General features: G+C 46.9%; 1 protein-coding gene and 1 long non-coding RNA gene across 5 annotated transcripts in view; one reads left to right on the forward strand and one right to left on the reverse strand.

Annotated features, from left to right (window-relative positions):
* Nucleotides 1-24,438, forward strand: part of TMEM132B (transmembrane protein 132B) — a 355,698-nt gene extending 331,260 nt beyond the window's left edge. For 3 of the 4 annotated variants that reach the window (XM_070627290.1, XM_070627291.1, XM_070627292.1), the window contains 4 exons: nt 11,300-11,505; nt 15,799-16,069; nt 17,934-18,125; nt 19,047-24,438. In XM_070627290.1, coding sequence (XP_070483391.1) covers nt 11,300-11,505; nt 15,799-16,069; nt 17,934-18,125; nt 19,047-20,195 — 1,818 coding nt within the window. In that variant the 3' untranslated portion in view covers nt 20,196-24,438. Of the gene's footprint in view, nt 1-7,868; nt 8,035-11,299; nt 11,506-15,798; nt 16,070-17,933; nt 18,126-19,046 lie in introns of those variants that run through there. The other variant, XM_008515615.2, reaches the window with a different exon arrangement.
* On the reverse strand, nt 21,582-24,899 carry LOC103548054 (uncharacterized). Its single transcript, XR_544150.2, has 3 exons — nt 24,613-24,899; nt 23,171-23,366; nt 21,582-21,764 (listed from the first exon to the last, which is right to left on the reverse strand). It is a non-coding gene; the product is annotated as an uncharacterized lncRNA (long non-coding RNA).
* Between the last annotated feature and the right edge of the window lie 655 nt (nt 24,900-25,554).

Below are 25,554 nucleotides of genomic sequence, written 5' to 3' on the forward strand. Positions count from 1 at the left end.
CTCATTTACTCCGCACGGTTCTTATATGTCTACAATGTTCCAGGCCCCGTGCTATGACTGTGGGCTGCAGAAAACCAAATAAGGCAACATGCCTGTCCTCAAAAGGCTCGCCTTTAGGATCTAGGATTGGCAGAGAGTCGGCGATAATCTAGTAACTCTTAGCGAATAAAGATATAAAGGTGGACAGAGTTTCCTCAAGCCAGGGTCCCTGGACTTGCTCTCCTAGAACTCTCTGTGAGAATTATTTGACTTTGCATATTCATTTTTTATAGTAGTCTAAAGAATATTCAGCAGCTTGTCCTGTTGGCAGTAGACCCAAACATTGACTTTAGTTCTGGTGTCTGCGTTTGTGGTCGTGACCACGCTGGGGGCCCCAAGGACCTGGAGCTGGATCACGTGAATATTTAACTCTTGAGAATTCAGTTGTGTGCATCCGGCCAAAAGTGACATTGTGTACTCACATTTACATACATACATATATGTATATGTATATACGGTAGAAATTACACATCTTTTAATCTGGTAAAACATAAGCCAGGAGCTACTGGCACAGCCCCTGGGGGCAATGTCTGCCCGTGGTAACGTTGGCCCACCATTGTCAAAGCCATGTGGTGTGCCGTGTGGTGCATTCTTCTGGTGGCCAGGCAAGTGGGTGGTGATGGCGTCATTGACCTCCTCTCTTCAGGAAGACATTGAAGGATGTATTGAGGCCACAGAGAAACCCTTGACTAATGAAATGTTAGAGAAATGGGTGGATATTTTTACAGAAGTTGTAGGTGACGACAGCCAACAGGAGGAACCAACAAACTGGAGTCCTGTAAATTGCTAAGTGTTCCAAGCAGAGAGAAATAATTCAATAATTTCTGAATACCACCCATCTCCACAGTTGTATGCTATGTGTAATTACATATATATTCATCATATGCATCCACGTTATTGTACATATTTTTTGTATTAAAAATCATAAGTATTGTGCCTTATGCATGAAAATGGAGATTTTCTTGTGTAATACTGGTTGGGTACAATTTTGTTTCAGTTAACTTTAGAACTGAACTGCCTTTTGCATGGGTCATTGAGAAAAGAAAGATATATTTTACATGCAAATACTGTATTTGTGCCAGGTGAAGTCCAAAAGACATTGCAGATGAAGGAGCTAATGTTACTGAGCCAGGCTCGTTTTGCCTGCTGCATGATGATGCCAGTCACTGAGATGACGAGTTTGCAAAGAGAAAGAGTTTCATCACAAGGCAGCCAATGAGGAGGCGGGAGAATCAATCTCAGATCCGCCTCCCCGAAAATGGGGACTCGGGGATATCTATGGGGTAGGGGAAAGTGGTCTGAAATGTGTGCATAGATGATTGGAGGGAATTGAGGGTCTGCGCAAGCGTAGTCCAACTTCATGGCTCTTCGCGGGACATGTGTTCACAAAATGACAGCATTCCCATGATCTGAGAGTGGAGGTTTTAGCTCCCTGACATCAAAGGGTCATTTGTCGGTCACCTGCACAGGCTCAGTTGATGAGGTGATGGTCTCAACTGGCCTGAACTGGACAAGGAGTGGACTCTCAATTCCTGAAAAACTTGAGCACCCCACCCGTTACCATGGTGACCCAAGGGTCAGAGGTGTTATCTCTAGAGGGACTTTAGTAATGCATCATCTAAGTACTTTTTCAAACAGAGCTAACTGAGTATAGTTAAAACAAGTTAGCCCCCGGTTTCCCTAAGACTCAGATTATGCTACTTGCTCATGGTCACCAGGTATTATTAAGCATAGTTCAGAAATGTTCTAGGGAAAAACAGGGGATCAAGGTGGCCTGTTAATGCTTACTTATCGAAGGGAAGGGGTGGGCAATGATCAGAGGTAGATGCGACTGTCCAATGAAAGCCTAGCATCATCGGGGGACCCACTGGGGGCAGGTGCACTGCTGTGTCCAAGAGACTCTTGTGTACATTTTAACATGAGGGAATTTGGTTACCATGAGCACATGGCTGTTTGCCAGAGTAATGCAGGACTCTGTTTAATGAAGTAGCTTATATTTAACTCAAACTGATTCCTTTAGATGCAGTGGAGTCCCACGAGAGCCCTAAGAGGCATTTTATTAGACTTCTGCCTGTGGATGAAGACTCGCCCCATAGGGGAGATAGAGGATATGGAACTACGCAGTTTCGGCGGCGGCTGCTGTTCCCCTCTGAGCCTGACCCCCAGGGGAGCTGTCTCAGGAATCTCCTGGACCTTCCCTCTGAGTGCCTGGTGGGGTTCAAGGAGCTTGCCAGGGGGTACGAGCTCCCCATATTTACAGGCCCTCGGGGCTTCACACTCTCACACCAGCCCGTACTTGGCCTGCAGCAAGTCAGCAAAGTTGCTCACTTGAATCATTTTTACCAGCTGGTATGGCCTCCACAGTGTCCGCCCCAGGGAAGCAAATGCTCCATTTCTCCTGCAGGCCCACGTCTTCCTCCAGATCCCAGGTCAGTCTGTTGCCTGCAACCGCACTTCTCTGATGGGCGTAAGACAAGGTTTTAATGTGTGGTTGAATATAGGTGGGAGAAAGGTTCCTCTCTCCGTGTCTGAACTGAACCTCGAGGCTGGCTGACTTGATTTGGTCTCTGATTTTATCAAAGCAGAGAATAACCCAGGCCTCTTATTTTAAGAATACTTTAAGTGAAAACTGAGAATGAACTGAACATGGGGGGGGTCAGAGGTCACATGGTTTGGCACGCTGGCTCTCCATTACTAACTAGGTGACCTGACGGAGACTTAGTCTCCTCATCTGTAAAACGGGATAAAGAATAAATGGGATGAAGAATAACCGTGGGGAAGTTTTCCTACAATGCTCAAGGGCAGGGCTTTTCTGATTAAGGGCCGACTTTTATGAGATCTCACCAGCATTTTATAAAAAGTGATGGAAAGAAATGGCATAGAGTGGAGTGGAGTGGAATAGAACAAAATGGAATAAAACAGAATAGAAAATTCAGAATGACTTACAGGTTGTGAGGGTAAGTATTTTTTCATGAAACTTTAGTCTCTGTCTATGTGCATACCTTTTGTCTACTGGTCTTAGTGTAAGATGTATTTTCTACCATGCATTGTGAATTAAAACACTCGGAGACACATTGTCACGGAGTGCATCAGTTAGTTACTCCTACCTAACAAACAGCCCCTGTATCTTAGTCACATGACACCTCAAGCATTTTTTCATTGCTCACAGGTCTTCAGGTCAGCTGGAGTTCAGCTCATCTAGATGGCAAACACCAAGAGGGCAGACCCAATCCTTTAACTGTTTTAAGTGTTTTATTGTGATATTTTGGCTAAAATTCCACTGGACAAAGTAACTCATTTACCCAAACCCAATATTATTGAGATAAGAGAGTACATTTTTCCACCAGTGGGAGGAACAGCAAAGTCACATGACACAGGGTGAGGTGCGGTATTGGGTACAATATTGAAATCGGACCGCACGGGGCAACTGAGAATGTCAGATGCGATAGTGTCTGATAAATTGTAAAGTACCTGTTAGCTTTCATCTTTAAAGATGCGCACTGTTCCTCCCTTCCCCACCCCACCCCCCGTCCATCCACCATGCGGTTGGGCAGAGGGGAGAGGAAGTCATAATGATGTAAGAGAATTCCTCACTCATCTTCACCTTTGGGCCTGGAAAACTGCCTTGATTTCTCATTTTTTTCTTCTGAGAAAGCTTCCCCTCTATGTTGCCACCAGTTTGCAATGTATGAATTTGCACATCTGTATATGTTAATTTTTTCCTGTTTCCCAGTTTGGTAATCAGATGGAAAAGCCTCTGTAGACATGGCTTGTTTTCTTTGCTATTTTACTTATTTGTTACATGAGAGGCATTTGGTCAGGGGTGATGGAAGACAGTATTGTTGATTTTATTTTGTTGTTTTCAGCCGTAAGCTCCAAGTGGACAGGCCACTAATTTCTTCTCTGACCTCAGTATCTGAACTCATAGTAGGCATTTGATGAGTTTGGCATTTAGACTTAGACTTAACACTTAGATCATCCGTTGTCGCATCTCTCTGCTCCCCGTTATGGCAAACCTCCTTGAAGAAGCTTTCTGTATTACGCCCTCCACACACATCCCATTCTCTCTCGAACTCACTCGCATCAGCCGTTTGCCTCTTCTGCTCCACCGAAGCCCCTTCGTCAAGGTCTCCAGGACCTTGCAAATGGCCAATTCCAGCAGTCAGCTTTCGGTCCACACCGTACTTGACTTCTGAGCAGCACTGATACTCAATCACACCCTCTTCCTGAAGTACCTTCATCATCTATCTTCTGAGATACCATTCTCTCTTGTGGCTTTCCTTTTTAACAAACTGTTCCCATGTTTTTGGTGTCCTTTACTGGCTCCTTTTCTGTGTGACTTTAAGTGTTGGCATGCTCCAGGCTTACACGTGGGGTATTATTTGGTCTCCTGGCTTTAAATACTGTGTATGCCGGCATAACCCAAACTTCTTCCTTCTGCTTGAACTTCTCTCCATGACCTCTAGACTTGTGTTTCCAGCTTCTTACTTCACATTGTCATTCGGATGTCTAATAAGCATTTCAAATTTAACATTCGTGAAACTGAACTCTGGATTCTTTCTCTCCTCTCCAAATCTGCCTCTCCTTATCTCAGGGATGGCAACGCCATCCTTCTGGTTGCTCAGGCTAACAACCCTGAAGCATCCATGACTTCTTCCTCTCTCTCACATCCAACATCCATTCCCATGGCAAATCTGGTCCAGGCTGCCTTCAGAATGCTTCCTGAATCTGATCGCTTCCCATTATCTCCATCACTACCACCCTCATAAGAACCACTTTCACGTTTCCACTGGATGCGCTCAGCAGGCCCCTAAATGATCTCCCCTTTTTCCATTCCTGCCAGAGGTATCCTGTCATCTTGTCCCGTTAGGCTACTTCCTTGCTCCAAACTCCCCCCAGCTTCTCATTAGACTTACTCATGGAGTAAAATCCAAGCCCCTGGCTACTTTTGGCCACTTGCCCTCTTTCTGATTCTTGAACATGGCAGGACCATTCCTGTCTCAGGGCCTATGCATGTCCTCTTTCCTCTGCTTTCAGTGCTCTTCTGCGTGTCCTTGTGACTCACTTCCTTGCTTCAGTTAGGTCTCTGCTCACACACCACCTCTCTGGAGAGCCCTTCGCTGCCCATTCTAACACTGTCTATTCTCGTACCTCGCTCTATTTTTCTTTCCCTCCCGTCTCACTACCTGACGTTATGTTGTCTATGTGTTTGTTTAGTTTCTCTGTCTCCTCCTTAGGACCGTCAGCTCCATAAGAGCAGGGCTGTGTTGTCCATTGCTCTATCCCCAGCACCTAGGACAGTTCCTGGGTCTTAGTTGACATTAAATAAATACTTGTTAAGTGAAGTATGATTTACTCTTATTTTACAGATGAGGGATCTGAGACAGAGAGAAGTTATATTACGTCAGAATACCCTTGGACCCTGAGCTTGGTCTCTAAATCCGGGAAATGATAGATCAGGTGAATGTCAGAGCTGGAAAGTTGAGCTGCCCTTGGGTTTGCAGATGTGGAGTCTGAGCCCTGGAGATGGGGGAGTGACTTATTCAGATGTGATGAGGGGAAGAACTTGGAGGAGGACCCAGGCCTCTGGACGTCAGTCTGAGGCACCCAGCTGGTATTCCTGTCCCCCTCTCCCTGCCCTGTGGCAGTGGTTTCACAGGAGTATGTCAAACCCTTTAAGCGTAACCTTCAAACAAATATGGTGCATTGAACACAAACTATACCTCAATAAGGGGGACAGAAAGTCCCAGCAGGTGTATTTAGGGCTCGCCTTCCCCAGTCAGGGCCTCTGGGGGCTGGACCGAGTCTTCTCCCCCGTGGGCTGCTCTGAGGCGGTAAGGCACGGCGCCGAGGAGCCGCCGGGTGCAGGGTGCCTGCCTGCGCATCCCTCCGTGGCCCTTCACCACCTGCCATCCAACGAGCAGCCTCTCCCGGGCCTCAGTTTCCCCATCCATGATCGAGGGACAAAACACCTAACGTGCAGAGTACTTGGAGGGCTTATTCGGTATAATTCTATGTAAAGTTTGAAAAACAATGCCTGGTGCATAGCAAGCACTCAGCACACGATAGCTATTATTATTCCTTTTTGTGTTTCTTGGAAGTGTAAAAACTCAAGGTAAAATAAATACTTTTTGAGTACTAGCTCCTCCTCAGACACAGCACACTTTGCTAAACTTGATAATAAATACGAAATGTTTAATTCAGGTAACAATTGAACATCAGAGGTTTTTTTCTTTACTTAGTTTTTTGTTGCCTATCTTAATACGGAATTTCAGCATTTTTTGTGCATTTGTGAGAAGCATACTATCCGGTTGTGGAGCTTTTTTTCTTTCTAGCACATTTCTCAGGGTTGAGGTGGGCTCTCGTGAGGGGAGCCTGGTAATGCACAGTCAGCTCCCCATCAGTGCAGACAGGTGCATCACCAGTGTGGCAGGCTCAGAGTGTGGCTGATACACAGACAGAATTCTTGCTTCTTTTCTAAATAGAAAATGAAGCAAACGATACAGTATATCTTACAGGATCCCCAGAGGAAACATCTGGAGAGCCTCTGTTTGCCCCTGTTACTCTCAAGTGATGTAGAGAGTAACGGGGTAGTTTGACAGTAAAGGTATTAACCCCTGAGGGCAGCTTCCCCAGGATGATGTTTACAAGCCATTTTACACGTGCTCACTGATCCACATGGCGCAAACCGTCTGTTTCCAATCTCTGCATCCCTGTCCTCAGCTCTTCTAACATTAGGATTCAGAATTTGGTTTTCAAAGTTCCTTTCAGGTCTCAGAGAGCCAAAGGTGTCATTTAAATGAGTGGAGGGAATCCGACTCTGATCTTTACCTCACAGTGTCTTCCTGTCCCCTCCCAGCACACATGCTCTCACTGTGTCACATGACACAGAGATCTCAATTCCCAGCCACAAGGCCACCTTCACACTGGGAATCCAAATTTATCAGTTTTTTACTTCAAAATTCCGTAGCAATTGGTCTCTGTTTCTTCTACTGGTGTGTCTCCTGTCGTGCTATATTAAATGAACTTTTTTCTGAGTGCCATGAACATGATAACCTTTTCTAAGGCACCTCCGCCCCCTTCTTACCCAGACACGTGCCACTCATGGGGCACTGAAATGAATGGGACCCAGAGAAAATGGTGGTGACAGATTCCCGCTGAGGATCTCTTTACTGAACACCTTCTATGTGCAAGAAGTGGAGACACAGTGGTTAAGAGGGGGCAGGTCCATGTTCTCGAGCAGATCACCTTCAGGTGGAGAACAGAGATAAGAAACAAGTAAGCAACCGGCAGCATTTAGAGAGTGATAAATATTGAAAGGCAAATTCTATAGCGTAACATAGAGCCATCTAGTGTGATTCATATAGTGTAAGCCACATGACATAAGCAATGTGATTACAGTAAGTAAAATACTTAGGTGATATAGCAATATTGTAAATGTAATCTACATAGTTGTGTGCATAGTAAATTAGAGGAAAATTGTGTAACATAGATGGAGAGTGACCACGTGTGGGGGGTGCCAAGTTTAAATTAGAAATGACTCATGGAATGCCTTCTGTGGAGTTTGAGCTGAGATCCTGTGTAACTTATGATGCTTTTGGTGGCAAGTAACAAAAAACCATGGGCCAAAATGGCTTTAACAACATCAAAGAAAATCACCTGCTAGGAAGTCAGAAAGTTGGCTGGTTCCAGGTAGGTGGGTCCACTGGTCCATCCAGGTTACAGAGGGCCTGGTTCCTTCTGTCTTTCTGTTCTTCCATGGTCGCAGTGTCAGCCTGGTCCTCGGCCAGCCCTCTCCAGGCTCTGAGGTCACCGTGGCAGTCCCTGTTGTCATCTCTGCTGTGACATCATCCAGTGGGAGAAGGAGGCACAGCTTCCTGTGGATCTCAGAGCAAGGAGACCCTTCCCAGAATCCCCAGCAGACATCTCACACCTCATTGGCCAGAATCGGGTCACAGGCCCTTCCCTAAGCCAATCACTGGCAAGGATAATGGGGTGAGAATGACTGGCTCAGCCAGGCCCATGGTGGATGGAGGGCAGTGAGTTTTCTGAGTAAAATTTTCATAATATTAGAGAAGAAGAAGGTATATGTGTGTGTCGGGGCAGAGGTGCTGGTGTGCGATTAGATGGGCAGTAGGCAGCCACTTATGTCTCCTCAGACCTGAATGACAAGCAGACCTCTGTCAAGGGAAGGTCATGGAAAGGCTTTCGGATGAGGGTAAGCTCAGGAGAGTTCAGGGAGAGAAGGCAGACCCTCGAGGAGGGAGCCTGTGTTGGGGGTGGGGCGGGGTGTGCTGGGCGAGGCCGGAGAAGGAGGCAGGTCCAGGTCATTAGGCCTTGTAAGTTGTAATCAGGGGTTGGATTTTATCTGGTGTGCCACGGGAAGACCCCGGAGAGACCTGACGTGAGCAGGCAGAGGAAAGAGCGCTGGCCAGGAGTGAGCACATTCACCCGAAGCCCTGGGCGGGTGGCGTTCCGTTTTCTATGCTGGATTCAGTGCAGGTAAACTGAGGGTCCTGATGCCAGCCGCACAGAGTCATTGTGGACACTGACGCATGGAGAGGGGAGGAAGAGCATTGCAGGCAGTGAGTCCTGCTCGAATATGAGATGTTTACTGTAGACGATTCTCCTCACTGGTGGTAGTAATAAAGTCGGCGTGAACACTGAATTACAAACCCTGAACCATTGCTTCTAGGGGAAATATACACACACACACCTCACGTGGATTATACTCTTAAATATTCTCTTTATTTTACAAAGTATAAAATGCGGTTCAGAAGTGTTAAGTGACTTTCCTGAGGCCGCCCCACTACCGGGTGCCAGAGGAGGTGTTCAGTCCCTGTGCAGCTGGCCCAGAGCAGCGCCCACCCCCATCCTCTGGTCATCCCTGGAGGAGAACTGAGACAAGATGGCAGAGTCGTCCTGTTCGACCTTAGCCTGGAAAGTGCACATGGGGCAGAGGACTCAGCGTTTTCACTGCTCTGCATCAAAGTGCTCCAAGCAATGTTAGCAGCTAGGCAAATTTGCAGATAAGGAATCCACAAAGAATGAGGAATCTACAAACAACAAACATTGATTTCTCATGGTTCTGGAGGCTGGGAAGTCGGGGTCAGGGTGTGGGTGTCTGGTGAGGGCCCTCCTCCTGGTTCAGAGACAGCTGTCTTCTGGTTGTGTCCTCATATGGAGGAGAGTAGAGGGAGGGAGCAGGCTGTCTCTGTGTGTCTCTTCTTCTGAGAGTCCTGATCCCATCATGAGGCCTCCACCCTCATGACCTCATTACCTTCCAAAGGTACCATCTCTAAATACCATCACATTGGGGATTAGGGTTTCAATACAGGAATTTTAGGGGGACACAAACGTTCAGGTCTGCATGTTGCCAGTGAGTCCAGGGTGGTTAGGGGTCTGATTGCATGTCCGCCAGTGCAGTGCTCTGGTGGGAAGGCAGGGGTCGCCCTATAATGGGGCGTCCACTCCCTTCTAAGAACCTGAGGGAAGGGCAGTAGCTTGGCATTGTGTCAGCGTCACAGTATATTAAAATAAGCACACATTCCTCCATTCTATTTTCTGCTCTAATCGAAAACCTTGTTCTGATTGCTCTCTTTACAATCCTGGGCATGATAATGCGGATTTATGTCCCTCAAATGCACCCTGAAAGCCAGCTGATGCACTCAGTTTGTCGTCTTTCTTCTCCCTTTTCCCTGAAGGGCAGAGGACTTGGACTGCTGAGTCCTGACACGGTGGGAAGGGGCTCCGGGCTGACCCCAGCCTACCTCAGTGACACTCCAGCACCCCGTTCATTGCTTGGTGCACCATGTCACTGTGAGTTCAGCCCATCTCCCCATTCGTGGCCTTGGGTAATTCTACTTACAGATTCCTAAAGTAATCTGTGACATTGTGAAGTGGAAATGGCGAGGAGCCATGTCTGTGACGGGGGCGCAGGGCCGGTTTAAGGATCCTGTTAGTTGTTTTTTTTTGGCCTTTGATTTCATTCTATCGTGAACTAAGTTCATCTATTCCTTCTCCTTGTGGGAGCGAGTTCATATCCATGCCTTTTGGGGGGGGGGTGGTGATGATAATTTGTCTCAAACAACGTGGAGGTTTGCTCTTAGAGTTGGGAAGCTGGCACTTCTGCCCCTGCTCTTGAGCCATTCACCAGTGACGTCAAGGGTGCAGTTGGACCTGTGTGTCTGGGGCTCGGAAGGCAGGCTTGGGCTGCAGGTACCAATTCCGGTGAGGAAGAGAAGGTCAAGAATAAGTCCTGCTCTGTGGTTTGCAAAACAGGCTGCCTGGTGCCTCTCAGGGCTGCGTTGGGGAGCCCTCCAGCAGCCCAGCCCTATGCGGAACCCCAAAAGCAGTGTGTCACCTTGAGCAGTTACATCACCTCGCTGGCCTCAGGGTCTGCATCTCCAGGAGGAGACTGTGGACCCCGTGCAGCTTTGTGATTCCGTGCTGAATTGGTGGTTGATTTGTGTCTTCTGCACATGAAGTGACTTTCGCCCCCACCCCCGCCTCCCCGCCTAGATACATAAATGACATTTTCCTGATGGCCCAGGAGAGAAAGTCATCAACATTTTATTGGTTTATCCAGAAGATGTGAGGTGAAATGGGGGCTTCAATTGTCTAGTACCTAGCCTGCTAATGCAGGCACGTCGAAAGGGCACCTCCAAGTGCTGAGTCAAAAGGCCATTACAAAATGCTCCATCCTCACTTCCGTTCTGCAAAATGCTAGTTTGATGGGACAAAAATAAGTATATCCACATTTCCAGTGCATTCCGTGAGTATTTCCTACAGGGATTTTAATCTAGCACAAAGCTCTTTGGGTTTTTCAGGAGAGAGCGTCTTTATGGCTTGAATAAAGTTTTTTCTTAGTAACATATGGCCACCTTTGATGCATCTTCAAATATGGAGCAAGAGTGAAATATGTCGCACTGGGGTTCGATTGGTGATGCTTAGAGTATGTGAGAAAGTTAAGGTAAAGAAAAACACACGCACAAAAGGCACACAGGTGATGTCACTCATTAAATTATGTTTATAGTTTTACTTGTTGGTATTTCATAATATAAAATGGTTTTCCTGGAGTCTATTTATCAGTATTTGTCACTAATTAGTGCCTACAAATTACCTTTTGTTCGAGTGCTTTTCTTCTGGCTGTCCCGGTGTCTCATTGATCAGAGCTGTTGAAGTTCATGAACTTTCACTGTCAGCTTTGGCTTGCGCTTTTCCTGCTGATGCATCTCAGGATTTTAACTCCTCTCCCCAGGTTTCCAACACCTGCGATTCCATCTTTGTGAACGGGAAGGAAATGAAGAGCAGAGTGGACACGGTCGTGAACTTCACCCACCAGCACTTCACCTCCCAGTTAGAGGTCACTGTCTGGGTGCCCCGACTGCCCCTGCAGGTGGAGATCTCGGACACGGAGCTGAGCCAGATCAAAGGATGGAGGATCCCGGTGGCCTCCAACAGAAGGTGAGGCACTGAGGGAGGGAGACTCTCAGAGAGAGCTGTGCATCTGAGGCTCCTAGGGCCCAGATCCTTGTGGGAGACCAACAGACCTCAGGGGCCCAGGTCCCAGGGCAGTAACATGCACAGTGGGTGACAATGGTCTGGAATGTTCGGATGGCTCTGATTGGGCACTTACTAGCCCTTTGACATGAGGGGATTATAATAATGGGGATGGTGATAGTATCAACCTCGTGGAGTAGTTGCTAGGATTAGTAAAGTGACGCAAAGCATGAGAAGCACCTGGCACAGGGCCTGGCTTTTAGGGTCTAGTTATTTTTTTATTCCCTGTTTCCTTGCCTGTAAATGTCAGCAATCATCCAGACAGCTCAGTGTGATGGTTGGGTTCTGGGCTCTGGAATAAGGCTGCCTGAGTTTCCATCCTGGCTTTCCCCCGTATAGCTGTGTGACGTTGGACAAGTTACTTAAGCTCTCTATTCCTGTTTCTTCATCTATAACTTGGAGACGATAATATCACTGAAGAGAGTTGTCCCAAGGATTCAATGAAATGATGTATACTGAGCAGACAGAATTCTAAAGATGACGCACCTCCAGAATGCCCGTCTCCTGGTTTTCAGTCAAACACTATCTGGTGCCACTGTGAAGGGATTTTACAGATCTAATTAAAATTCCAAATCTGTCAACCTTAAGATTTGGGAATTATCCAGGTGGACCTGACCCATCGGTTGAGACGTTTGGAAACAGACAGTTTTCTCTAGCTGGTAAGTGGTACCATACAGGATGTAACCTTATAAAATTGACATGTTTTATTTGGCATGATGCCCTTGAGATCCACCCAAGTCGTCGCACATATCAGTAGTTCATTGATTTATACTGCTGATCGCGTCTTGTGGAACATGTTATCACAGTTTGCTTAATCAGTCACCCCTCGAAGGACACTTGTCTGTCTCCAGTTTGGGGGCTGCTACACAGAGAACTCCTATGACACTCGTATGTGAGTTTTTGTGTGAACATAAGTTTTCATTTCTCTGGGGAAAATGCCCGAGAAGGCAATTGTTGGGTCGTACGGTGAGGGCGTATGTCACTTTAAAAGAAACTGCCGAACCATTTTCCAGGGAGGCTGGGCCGTTTTGCATTCCCACCAGCCATGCATGAATCACCCGGTTACCCACATCCTTACCGGCCCGTTGAAAGGTTACAAATGCGATCCCAATTACGATGATATAGAAAATGGAACACAGGCGAGTGGTGGCCCTGGGTCCGGGGTGGTGTAGGAGGACGAAGGAGCAGCACGGACGCCCCGTGGAGAGGGACCTGTTCTGTGTCTCGATTATGGGGATGGTTCCCCGAATTTGCATGGGATCAAATTGCATGAACTATACATTCTCCCACCCCCACCCCACGGTACTTGTCAAATTGTAGAAATCTGAATAAGCTCCGTGGCTTGTCCCAAAGTCAATCTCCTGGTCTTGATATTGCACTGTGGTTATGCGAGATGTTGACTCTGGGGGCCTGGGTAAAGAGGGTATGGGACCTCTCCATACAAGTTTTTTTTAACTTTCAGTGAATTTGTAATTACTTCAACATTTAAAGTTTTTTTTAAGAAAACAATAGAACACAATCTGTCCTAAAGTTTTCATTTTCCCCAGAGAAATGAAGACTTATGTTCACACAAAAACTCATACACGAGTTTCATGGCAGTTCTCTGTGTAGCAGCCCCCAAGCTGGAAACAGACAGGTGTCCTTCTGTGGGTGACCGATAAGCAAACTGTGATAACATGCTCCACGAGACGTGATCAGCAATGTTAATAATGAACGGAATTGTTCATTAAGATGGTATTTCTAAAACTTCTTTCACTCACTCGCCACATTGATGACACTGCCACTTTTGAATACCACGTGTCATATACTTCATGTTGCTCTTTTTTCAGTGTTATCCATTTATTTAAGGGAAATTTCACATCACTACCAAAAATGGCCAACTAGTAAAAATTAATGCAAAGAAAATAAAGCGTGGTTATTAAATTCTGAGTCGATACTGTTGTTTGTCTGAATTTGTCTTTATTAACTAGTGGAGACTAGCGAGTGTCAGAGAAGCGTTAAAGACAGGCTGGCACCGAACAGAGATGCTCCCTGTGGTAGAACCAGACGAGTGAAAAATAGTCTGGGTGTGTCATTCAATGTTTCTAACGCTTCCTCCCTTTCCAGCTAAAACCACCTCACTTGCCAGCAAGGGTGCTTGCCCCTCACTTTGGGAACCCAGATCTCTGTGCTGTGGTGCTGGTGAAAACCTTCCTCTGACTTTCTACGCGGTTCTCAGACCTTTCCGGGAGGCGGAAGCACAAATTTTAAAGAAAGAGCATTTTGGAAGTCAGAGGCGGCTCAGTCCAAATCTGCTCGACTACTCTGAGCCGTGGTTCCTTCACGTAAAAATAGGATCATGTTTCATGGCTCCTGTGAAGATGAATGGAATTAGCTCTAAGAAGGGAGGGGACACAAACAGAGGGGACAGCCGGCCTGGGCTCGGCCCCGCCTCTGCATGACCAGCTGTGTGGCCGTGGCCGCATTGCTTCTCCTCTCTAGACTTGGTTTCCTCCCCGCTAAGATCAGAATAAACGCCCTCTCTCTGTGGGGTTCTGTGGAGGCTCAGTGAGTCAATCGTGTGGCTGGTGTGGATGTGGTGGACCGAGGTCAGCTCTCGTCATTGCACAGAACACATAGAACAGGACCCGGCGCGCAGTGGGTCTAACTCAGTGCCTGTGAGTCTCTCCCCTGACACAAATCCCTGTCCACTGACGGTCACAGACTAGTCAGCAGCCATCAAACAAGGTCCCCTCATTAAAGGAGACAGTACAGCTTTGTCGACTTGAGGGGAAGGTTCTGGAACAGCAGAGCCAGAGAGGATTTCTCAGAGTGGATTGTGGAGTGGTGGAGTGAGAGGAGAGGCTATGCCAGGGCGAGAGGAAGGGCTGGTGTGCTGAGGGAGGAGGGAGAAGCCAGGACGGGCGACAGGGAGCAAGGCGCACGCATCCAGACGTGTTCCAGTGATTTTGGCAGAATTATGCAGCGGCTCTGCGGGGTGAGCAGGCAGGTGCGTTGGGGTGGACTCTGGCTGCCTTTAGGGCCGTGAGCTCAGAGGAGGCCGCTTCTGGAGAGATGAGAGGGCCTTGGCCAGTGGAGGCTGGGTGTTGTAGCCATCCCAGGGGGATGGTTCGTGATCCGTCTTTGCAGTTCCTAAAGTGCCCTCCTGGTGTCTTCACACCTTGACTTACTCGCCCTCAGGCATGCTACGGAGCAGTGGCCTTGCTCTGCTCGCCATGATCTGTGTGATCAGTCACAGCGAGTCAGGGATCGAGAAAGGCAGCTTTAATTCGATTAGCCGGCATAATCGGGAAGACGGCAGACTAATGTCTCAAAAAAACCATCTTCCAGAGCTGCAGAAGCTTGAGGCAGTTATATAGGGAAGCGTGCAGTGACGAGGGGTCTAGAGATGTCGGCCTGCAGGCAGGACGGACGCCAGGGTCCCTCATTGTTCTTTTCTTCTGTGGGTGATGATGGATACCTTGTGGGTGTGTTTCCCGCCTGTGGTCAGCCCGTGCCTGGAGAGAAACTCACAGAACAAAGTTTTAATTCGTCAAGCTATCAGGGAGCACACACGTCAGTGGAGGCCGTAAATCAGGAGAGCGTGTGAATTTTTAGCGCACGTGCAGAGCAGCGAGTAGTCACACAGAGGAGGGGCGGGGGCCACTTAGCGCAACAAGATGGCTTCACTCATGCTCACTTGCATGCACACCTGGAGCGAGGTGTTCTTATTTCCACTTCCAAGGTGAGAAGACCGGGCCTGAGTGGGGGCGGCACGCCTCACTTGCTCAAGGCCGACAGGGAGGAGTGGAAACAGGCCCCCAACAGCCCTTCATTCCAGGCCGTCACGTTCCCTCCGCCACATCGAGGTTCTGCGTCATCCCCGTACGGGGGACCGTTTTGAAATTACAAGTTTCCAGAACACGGAGGACAGAGCCGAGCCTCTGCCTGTTTGGGGCTGTCTCGTGGGTGGGGGGTGAGGAAGCAGTGGTGCTTGGCCTCCATGTTCCAAGCACGTGACAGCACGCGTGGCACACAGTGACCAGGAGAAAGTGCCCGTGGAGTGAACGAAGGAGCAGACAGTGAATGAGCCGATGGTGAGCAGGTCTGTTAGGGAGAAGAACCATTTGACATCACTCTGTGCCATCTCGTGGAATCTGGAGAAGGAAGTACGTGAAACTTCTTACCCGTGTTTATTCCGGTTTGTTTGTGTTCCAGGCCCACCCGAGAGAGCGAGGACGAGGAGGACGAGGAGAGGAAGGGCCGGGGCTGCTCCTTGCAGTACCAACACGCCACGGTGCGCGTCCTCACGCAGTTCGTGGCGGAGTCACCCGACTTGGGTCAGCTGAGCTACATGCTGGGCCCCGACTGGCAGTTTGACATCACTGACCTGGTGATGGATTTCATGAAGGTGGAGGAGCCGAAAGTGGCTCAGTTGCAGGATGGCAGGACCCTGGTGGGTCGGGAGCCGGGCATCACCACTGTGCAGGTACAGCCATCCACTCCCTGCTGCCTCCCCCAACCCCAGGCTCTACTGACGAGCATCCAGGAGATGCTGACGTGCAGGGGCGTGCGTGTGTGTGTGTGTCTGTGTCTGTGTGTGCACACATGCGTATGAGTGTGTGTCAGTGTACACGTCTGTGAGTCTGTGTGTGTGTATAAGGAAATCATGAATAGCAATAGAGTATTCATCAATTTTAATGATCTAAACTCAAGTTAATTTTTGCATTTTAGAGAAAGTTGAGAAAAAATATCTAATTTCTTTTACCAGTCAAAGCTAAATTAAACACACAGTGCAAGCAATCTTTCTCTCAATATAATTTACTCTTTGTACATAACTAATAGAAGACCGTAGACCCTGCGAAAGCTGGGCTTATTTTCCTAATCTTGAGGTTAACCATTTAGCTATAATTTAATATAATATTATGCCTTCAACACTGGATAAAAAAATTTTAAAAAACATGTATTTGCACTAAAAATAATAAAAAATCCATAGTTTAACGCTGTTTTATTATAGCAATGGTAAAACTATTTCCTAGCCAATTGTGACAGGATAATTATGCAGAAATGGTGCAGCATTTTTTTTAAGAAAAATTTTAAATGTTAAAGCTCATACTTGATTATTGTATTTTAGCTACTGCCGAAGTTAATTTTTGACAAAGCTGAATTAAATTATTATACTTTGTATTACTTTTCTATTTCTGTGTGACAAATTGTGACAAATTTAGCACCTTAAAACACCACTAATTGGTTAACTCAGAGTTTGGTGGATCAGGAGTCCAGGTGAGCCTGGCTGGGTTTGGAGCTCAGGGTGTCCAAGGCTGGAATCAAGGCGGTCGCCAGGCACACTTCCGTGGGGTGTCAGGGATGGGTTTGATCCCAGCTCGGGGTGTCGGCAGAATGGAGTTCCTCAGAGTGTAGGACTGAGGTGTCTCTTTCCTTGTTGACTGTCAGCCAGGGGTCACCCTCTCCTCCTAGAGGCCACCAGCATCACTTCTCATGTGGCCCCTGTGTCATCAGGAATGGCTGGATCAAGTTCTCCTCATGCTTTGAGTCTCTCTGTCTTTCTCTTCTTCCACCAGCCAGGGGGGCATTCTGGTTGTCAGGGCTCATGTGATCACATTGGACCCACCTGGAAAATCCAGGCTAATCTCCCTATTTTAAGGCCACCTGTGCTGTGTAGCATAACATGATCATGAGAGGTACTTTCTCATCATAGTCACGGGTTGAGAGATGAGGCAGGGACAATTCTAGAAATTCTGCCCACTGGATATTCCTCTTCATTTGTTAGTCGGCCCCGGTTGCCAGCTAGATGGCAACATAGGAGGAATGGCTTCTTAGGATGTTAAGATTGCCTTTCCCGCTTTGCTTAACTCGTTCATCCAGTGAGGACCCAGGGGCCCACACAATGATCACTATGGTCCCATAGTGAAAAGCTAACCAGCCACTAGAAGGAATATGAGCGGGAGATGTTCCCGTAAAGAGGTTTGCCACAGTTCTGCAGTTTCACACCTGAATATTAGCTGTTGGGAAAATGTTACTCTTGGAGTACCTAGTGCCAAGGTGGTAATTTTTAGTGATTGCCTTTAAATTAAATCAAGCTCTTCTTGGAAAACACACTTCTATTATCACGGTATGAATCAAAGGAAAGAAAATGGACCAAGATGATATTTGAAAAACTCCTCCTTCATTTGGCAAGGATAGTTGAACAATGGCATAGCGCTCAGGCACGCAATTTCCATGAGGGCCTTCATTTAGCACAGCACAGGCAGAATACTTAGGTGGGCACGTCAATTAAGGAGTTTTAAACGGTGTGTGGAGCAGAGACCTGAGCTTTCTTGCTTCCTCGGAAGGTCCTCTCGCCTCTCTCTGACTCCATCCTGGCCGAGAAGACGGTGACCGTCCTGGATGACCGCGTCACCATCTCGGACCTGGGCGTGCAGCTGGTGGCTGGCTTGTCTCTTTCCCTGCAGCCGCACAGAGCCGACAAAAGAGCCATTGTCTCCACAGTGGCCGCCCGAGACGTTCTCCAAGCCCCACAGCAGGTGAGACTCCAGAGTCCTTTGTCACTGCTCAGTTGAGACAGTTTCTCTCTCCCTCCCATCCTGCAAAGGAGATGAGTAGAGCCCTCATAGCTAGAACTGGTGACTCTCGAAGCTTCCTCCCCCCGTCTGTCCTTCTCTGGGAGAAGTGCTCAGTGGCTTAGATATGTCCTCCTTGTATGTACTTTTGCACCTAACCACGTGCTCATATGCCGTTGCTTTGCAGCAGCCTTATCTGTGCTTGGCACACTGTGCTGCTAGACCAGGACCAAAGGATCACATGTTTGCACTTTTGCCAAAACAGGTGGCTTTTGATACTTAGAAATTCCATTTCAGCTACTTGAACAAGCGTGGCTATCAGTCACCAAATTGCTACTGTTTACACTTATTGCCACTGTAAAACTCTCCTCCATCTTTAAACTGTTATAAGTCATTTATGATGATACGAGGGACACTGTGCCTTTCAAGCGAGCTAGTCTCGTAATGCATCTTTCCCCGACTGCTTCCAGCCTGGCAAGTTTTGGTTCATCAGCAGTGGTTTCCTAATAAAGTCTGTTCAAAGTGATATTATCTGGAGCACTAGCCTGGTTAGTTGCACCTGGATTTGATTCAGATAAATTGCCTGATCTTTCGGAATGTGTTTAGAAAGGTCAAAGTCAAATTCTGTTGTGTGGCATGCAATAAATTAATATACAGTTTAATGTATCCATTAAAGTGTATTATTTGTTCCTCACATCTGTGGGGCGATAGCATATTATTGATGCCATTTGAAGGCATGCCAAGAGCTGTTCAAAATGATAAAACACAGAAATTTATTTTTATCAGTTTGTATATCTAAATAATATTATATAGGAACTCATATTTACTTTTGCAAATTTGAAGGAACCTGATTATAACATAATGCTTTGGTTTCATTTTTCTTAGGAAGCAATAGTCAGTTCTTGGATCTTGTTCAGTGATGGTTCAGTGACACCCTTAGACATTTATGATCCCAAGGATTTTTCAGTTACTGTCTCATCGTTGGATGAAATGGTGGTGTCTGTCCAGACAAACCTTCAGTCCAAATGGCCAGTGGTGGTGGCAGAGGGTGAAGGGCAAGGACCCTTGATTAAATTGGAAATGATGATTAGTGAACCTTGTCAGAAGACCAAGAGGAAGAGTGTTCTTGCCGTGGGTAAAGGAAATGTCAAGGTCAAATTTGAACCAAATATTGATGATCACCAAGGAGGCACCAATGATATTGAGGGCATAAATCGTGAATATAAAGACCACCTCAGTAATTCCATAGAGCGTGAAGGAAACCAGGAGAGAGCAGTTCAGGAATGGTTCCAACATGGCGCCTCTGTTGGCCAAGAAGAAGGTACCAACAAAAGCACAACCCCACAGTCTCCCATGGAAGGAAAGGATAAGAAGTTGCTCAGGAGTGGTGGTCCAGATGCCTTCACAAGCTTCCCGACTCAAGGGAAGTTACCAGAACCCAATAATCCTAGTGACCTTACAGTGACTTCAAGGGGGTTAACCGACCTGGAGATTGGCATGTACGCCCTGCTCTGTGTCTTCTGCCTGGCCATTCTGGTCTTCTTAATCAACTGTGTGGCATTTGCTTGGAAATACAGACACAAAAGGTTTGCTGTGAGTGAGCAAGGCAACGTCCCCCATTCCCACGACTGGGTCTGGCTCGGGAATGAAGTGGAACTTTTGGAGAACCCCGTGGACATCACACTCCCGTCGGAGGAGTGCACAACCGTGATAGACAGGGGGCTGCAGTTCGAGGAGAGGAACTTCCTTCTGAACGGCAGTTCCCAGAAGACTTTCCACAGTCAACTGCTCAGACCTTCGGACTACGTCTATGAGAAGGAACTTAAAAATGAACCTATACATTCATCGGGCCCAAAGAGGAAGCGAGTCAAGTTTACTTCCTACACTACCATCCTCCCAGAGGACGGCGGCCCGTACACCAACTCCATCCTGTTCGACAGCGATGACAACATCAAGTGGGTCTGCCAAGACATGGGGCTGGGGGACTCCCAGGACTTTAGAGACTATATGGAGAGACTGCAGGACCAGATGTGAACTCCTCTCTTATGTTTGTACTCACCTTTATGCCTTCTGTTTTCTGAGTGGTGGAGCAGTGAGTTTATCAGCAATAGGGGATGACTTAGCAAAGCTTAACTTGTGGAGGTCTGGTGGGTCCCTTCCTGAGCAGGTAGCAGAGGTCTGGGGGGCTATAGCAGCTGGGTTAGAAGCCAGGAAATATCTCTGAAACAGCCACATGTAGGTCCTGGAGAAATTCTAAGACAAAAGTTTTATCTGCTGCCTGGTACAGGCTCAGTTCGAATATAATAAACCTGACCCCACAGACATTGTTAGTCATCTCGTGAGAAATGGCCATGTGGAATTAGAAAAGACTCGGTGTTGATTTTTCTATTCCTACATCTTGTAAAGCACAGTGGACGTTTCTTGCCCTTGGCCTGAGCTTGGACATACGTGAGGATGCCGAATGTAGCTGCCCTTATTTGTTATGAGCACTGCTGATTATTTTTATATACATTTGCACCTGCGCCTGGTTCCTTTGACCTCTGGAATTCTTTTTGAAACATGAAGAAAAGAAATTTCGTTCTTTCCTCTGAGGTCTGTTTGATTTACACATGAGTTTCCGTCCCTGAGATCTGCCTCATCACGTTATTTCCTGGGTGTCCCTGCAGGATCTTCTCCACTTTCCCCCACTTGATCACTTAGGGGCGAGAGCTGAGAAGCTTATCCTCGCTCTGTCTTTCCTTCTTTTTGTTGTTGAACTTTCTTGTATGAGGCGGGGACGCGGGATTTTACTTAAAATATGAATATGCTGTGAGGGAGACCATTTCTTTACCGTTTTCTACATGGAGCTTAAAACCTTTCCAGAAAAGTTGTGCACCATGAACATTTATTTTGATCTTCTGCTTGTGGGAGATTCATGAGGAACGCCTGGAGTACATTTCTGAGGGCAAAAAGACCTCGAAATGGCTGTTTTTATACAAGTGCTTTGTGGTCAACACAAGTTGTTATCCAAACTGAAACCAAAATTTAGAATGGATGTACACAGAACGGAAATTGCAGAGGAAATTCTTTCAGATTAAACTTGCCATTTTACCAGAACACAAAATTTTTAAAAAGTAAGTAGAATGATGTTTCAACTTAGCAATATGTAGAAATTCATCCATACAATGCCTCCCCCCGAGACTCTGGCAGAGATAAAACCTACACAGGGTGTGCACCAAGGGGGAGAAGCAATGGGTTTCCCCCCAAATTCATAAAAATAAATGACTTAGTTTCAGAGCTTAAGAAGCAGCAGTTACGATGAAAAACCCTAGCTAGTGGAAAATCAACGTGGCAAGAGAAAAAGCACATGATTCCTGTATAATTTTAAAATAAAAGGTGTTTTTCAAAGAATAGCATGAATGGTTTCCAGCAAAGCAAGAATTTCAGATTAGGAAATTATGAAAACATTTTTATTAAGATAGGATATCTGGAAAAACAGACAGGACAAGTGTGCCTCCTTACGAGTTCCCTGAGCCGCTGGCATCTGTTTCTTAGTGGCAGGGCCTCAAGGATCTGCAGAAGGTGTCCGAAGCAGTTCTTGACTACAAATGGCTGTCAACTGAGCTGTACGAAAGAGAGACATTCAATTGTTCTCATAGATTTCTGTGCCGGGGAACATGACAACCCAGCCTCCTCTAGCCGTGACATGGCAGCCACAAAGTTCTACCTGTGTCTCTCGCCCACAGGACTACAGTGTGTTTGTAAACCCTTCATCCGTTACCAGTGATGTTGGCCTGACCTCCAGAGGTTTAAATCTCGGTTTTAAAATTGGGGTTAGGAACCGAAGCTGGCGAATTTCCAAAAATCTTTCAATTTGATTGGCAAGTGAAGCCAGGAGGTCCAGGCATTAGCTCCAAAAGCAGTTTGCAAGGAGATGGCTGACACCTTGTAGGAAGAGCTCCTCCATTAGCCAAGGATGCTGCCAGTGCTTTAGAAAGGGTTGGGTGGGGAGGGAGCTCAAAACTGACTGTGTAGGGCAGAAGGAAAGTTCATGTGCTGATTAAAACATAGCCATCCAAACGCGTCCTGCTCCTCCTCTAAGATATTCTCAAGTTTCTCTCCCTTGGATCCTCAACATTCTAGAAATAATGAGAATATCATTTCTGGAACTGAGGAAGCTCAGCTGATATGGGGGTGAAGCTCTTTCTCTCACACACACAGCAGGCTGCCTCCGCTGGGAGGTGGAGACTTTGGGTGGGGGTGTCATTCGGGAGGGGGCAGGGGAAGCTACCGTTGTCATAGGGAGCCTTATTAAGGAGCATACAAATTAGAGCATTTCCTGTGGTCTGTGTGCTTGATGCGGCACAGAGAGCAAACTGTGGAGCGTTAGAGCGTCACTGGTTTCTCAGCAGAGCTGGAAACTGCCCCCTGTCCTAAGACGCCCCCTGCGGCTGCGCTGTCTCACCCGGAGTGACACAGGCTCGTCCAGTCACCTTGGCTAGTTACGCTGAGACTCAGTTCCATGTAATCAAATGGAAGATCATAGAGGAGGGGGTCCCTCTTACTATAGAACGCATGCTCGCCTATACACACACATTGATACGTGTGTGTGTGAATAGGGAAGAGCAGAGAATACGGGCGTTAGTAGGAATCAACCCTGTTAGTTGTTCTGAGGTTCGGCGTGGGCACTGCTCGGCTCAACAGAAGTTCACTGGAGTTCTTTCCATTCTGAATATTTCCTGCCCACCGGAAATCCTGGGTTATGTCTGCTTGATTTTCAACTAGTCAAATTAAAACGAAAAGGAACTCTACCCCAAAATATTTAAACTAAAATAGGGGTAAAGATGTAAGTTAAGCCTTGAAATACAATTTCTTGGGGCCCTGCATTTGCCTGGATTTTCCAGGTTTTTCTGGCTCAGAGATCCATATGATTGGTGTGATAAATAACCTGAACAAAACAACGTTGATAAAGCCCCTTCCTCTCCCGTGAGTGGAATGCTTGGACCCCCCTGAGGAACACACTAGCAAACCTCTCGAGGGCCGCCAGGCCGCGACCTCGCTGGCTCACGTGGAGGGCAGTTCAGGTGCTGCACGAGGACCAGCCCACCTAGGACAGCAGGGGAGGCGAGACCACAGTTTCCAGGGGCCGGATGTGCTGCTTTCCAGGCCAGCGCACAGGGGTCGAGAAGCAGCCGCCACTCAGAAGAACCGGAGTTTAAACACACGCTGTCGCATTTGAGAGAAAGCAGGATGAAAGGACACAGGAAGTTTCCCCAGAAAAACACCACCTAGCAAACCTCAGAATTCTCCACGTGCACCAAGAGAAGGAGTATTGACATCCTTGTTGTTTTGTAGTGCACCCTGGCCAGGGTAAGTTCCCAGCCTCGAATAATCCTTAAACTCCAGGCAGAGAGTCTCTATTTACAAACATTAATGCAGGGGAAAAAATGGATTAATTTTTGTCCCATGGCCACCTCTGTAGACCAAGTATTTTGTACCTTGCTGATTTTTAAGTTTTAGAAAGTTTGTCTTTGTGCGTTTTGATCAACATTCTTGTCTCGCTCGCTTAGAAAGGCGTCTTCCCCATGTTGGGATGTTGGGGCCACAGCAAAGGCTCTGTCTGTCAGAGAACTAGCCAGCGCATCTTCAGTGACCACAGAGGGTGGTTTTATCTGAATCCTACATTTTCATTGACACCATTGTGTTTTCTACTCTGATCATCTCAAAAATGGCCTCAATACTCCATGCTGGTCTTTGTAAATGACACGATAGATGGTTTCTAAACTCAGAAACCGTCTCCTCCATAAAAATTATACATGTGTAATGTGATGCTTATCGCCTGTTATGTAAAGGGACAGTACGAGTGGTGGAAAACTTATGTTAAAATACGGATAGCAGATATTTTTGTATGTAATATAGCCAATATCCTGAAGCACTGAGAAGTGTATTGGAATAAATACATTTTAAAATAAAAGCATGCAAAGCCGTAGCTTTTAAATGTACAGACGTCCCACTCAAAAATATCTAAACTGATGGTGGGGAAGCGTTGGGACCTCACATCATGAAATGCACTGAATTAGCAATGCAGCCTGGAAAAGGCCTGGCTCGTGTCGGGATCGTTGATGGAAGCTGCCAGAACATTTTGCTTTTACTCGTCATTACTTTTGGAATTTTTTCATTTCTCTTTTTTTCTGGAAATATTTCAGAAATAAAGTGACTTCGTTTTCCAGCATAAAGGTATATTCTAACCACAGGGTAACTCATCATTTTTAATATGGAAATAAACATTTAAACGTTCTTCAACTGTTTCATTATTTTATCCATGTATTCCCTTCTTAATGTCAGCATCTGGATGATTTGACTATATTTATATATTTTTTTTTCTTTTCAGCCAGAGATTTTCATACCTTTGATACAGCAATAAATGGAAACCAAAAGAAAATGTTTCTTAAAAGTTGCAAACAACCTTTACCTTTGAAAAGCTTCCCATTTGTCCTCCTAGCAGGCTGGGGGGCTCTTCTTCCCAGCTGTCTCAGAAGGAGGGCTCGTGTTTCTCACGTCCCTGTCCAGGGACAGACTGTCTTGGACTCAGGCTGACATGTAGGATGAAGTGGCCCCTGACCTCTCTCTCCCTTCTGGTCCTTACTTGTCAATGGCTTACTTGCGTGTGTGTATTCGGGCAGGACCATGAATAGGGTCAAGGGCCTGGGGTGCTGAGAGCCCAGAACAGGCAAAACTCTAGAGACATAAGGAAAACACAAGACAATCGAAGATTCCGCTCGGAAGGCTGACGTCTCAGCTGAAAGGCTGGTGGGCTCTCTGTTGGCGTGTGCACACTTCCTGACCCTGCCAGCATCATCTTTGGCATTTTGGCAAATGGCATCCCCTGCTTTCAGAATGAAAAAGGATGTCTCTTTGGCAGTGACTTGACGTGTCGTAGTAGATGTCTTTCAATGGGGCCCACAGACATGACTTCTGTCACTGGGTGTACACATAGGAATTGGCTTTGTGAAATAGAATCTGTGAGCAGCAGGCTTTGGATGAACCCAAATGCTCCCCCAGGTGTGCCAGCCCATCAGCAGGGTTTCTCACGCTTGGGGCGGTTGTTTCCCTCTAGCAGCCTCCGCTTCTTCCTCGGGACGGAGGAGGTCTGAGCCACGGAGCCTGCAGGCTCCCCGGATCTCCCCATGCACATATGCAGCTTAGTGAAGTCGGTTTCTAAAAGAGAAGGAAAAAAGAAAGTTTGAAATGAGATTTGTAAAAGAACGAACTCTTTAGATTTAGATTTTTTTGTGTGTGTGCAAAAACCACCGTGTTTGAAATGTTTTGGTATTGAAATCCTTAATGCCTGTTTATGTCTTTATGGCTCCATACAATTTAGATCTGTTATGGAGGGTTCTTGTTGTTTGCTTTC

Source organism: Equus przewalskii, chromosome 7 (assembly GCF_037783145.1).
Source record: "Equus przewalskii isolate Varuska chromosome 7, EquPr2, whole genome shotgun sequence".
In the NCBI taxonomy this organism is placed as follows: domain Eukaryota; kingdom Metazoa; phylum Chordata; class Mammalia; order Perissodactyla; family Equidae; genus Equus; species Equus przewalskii.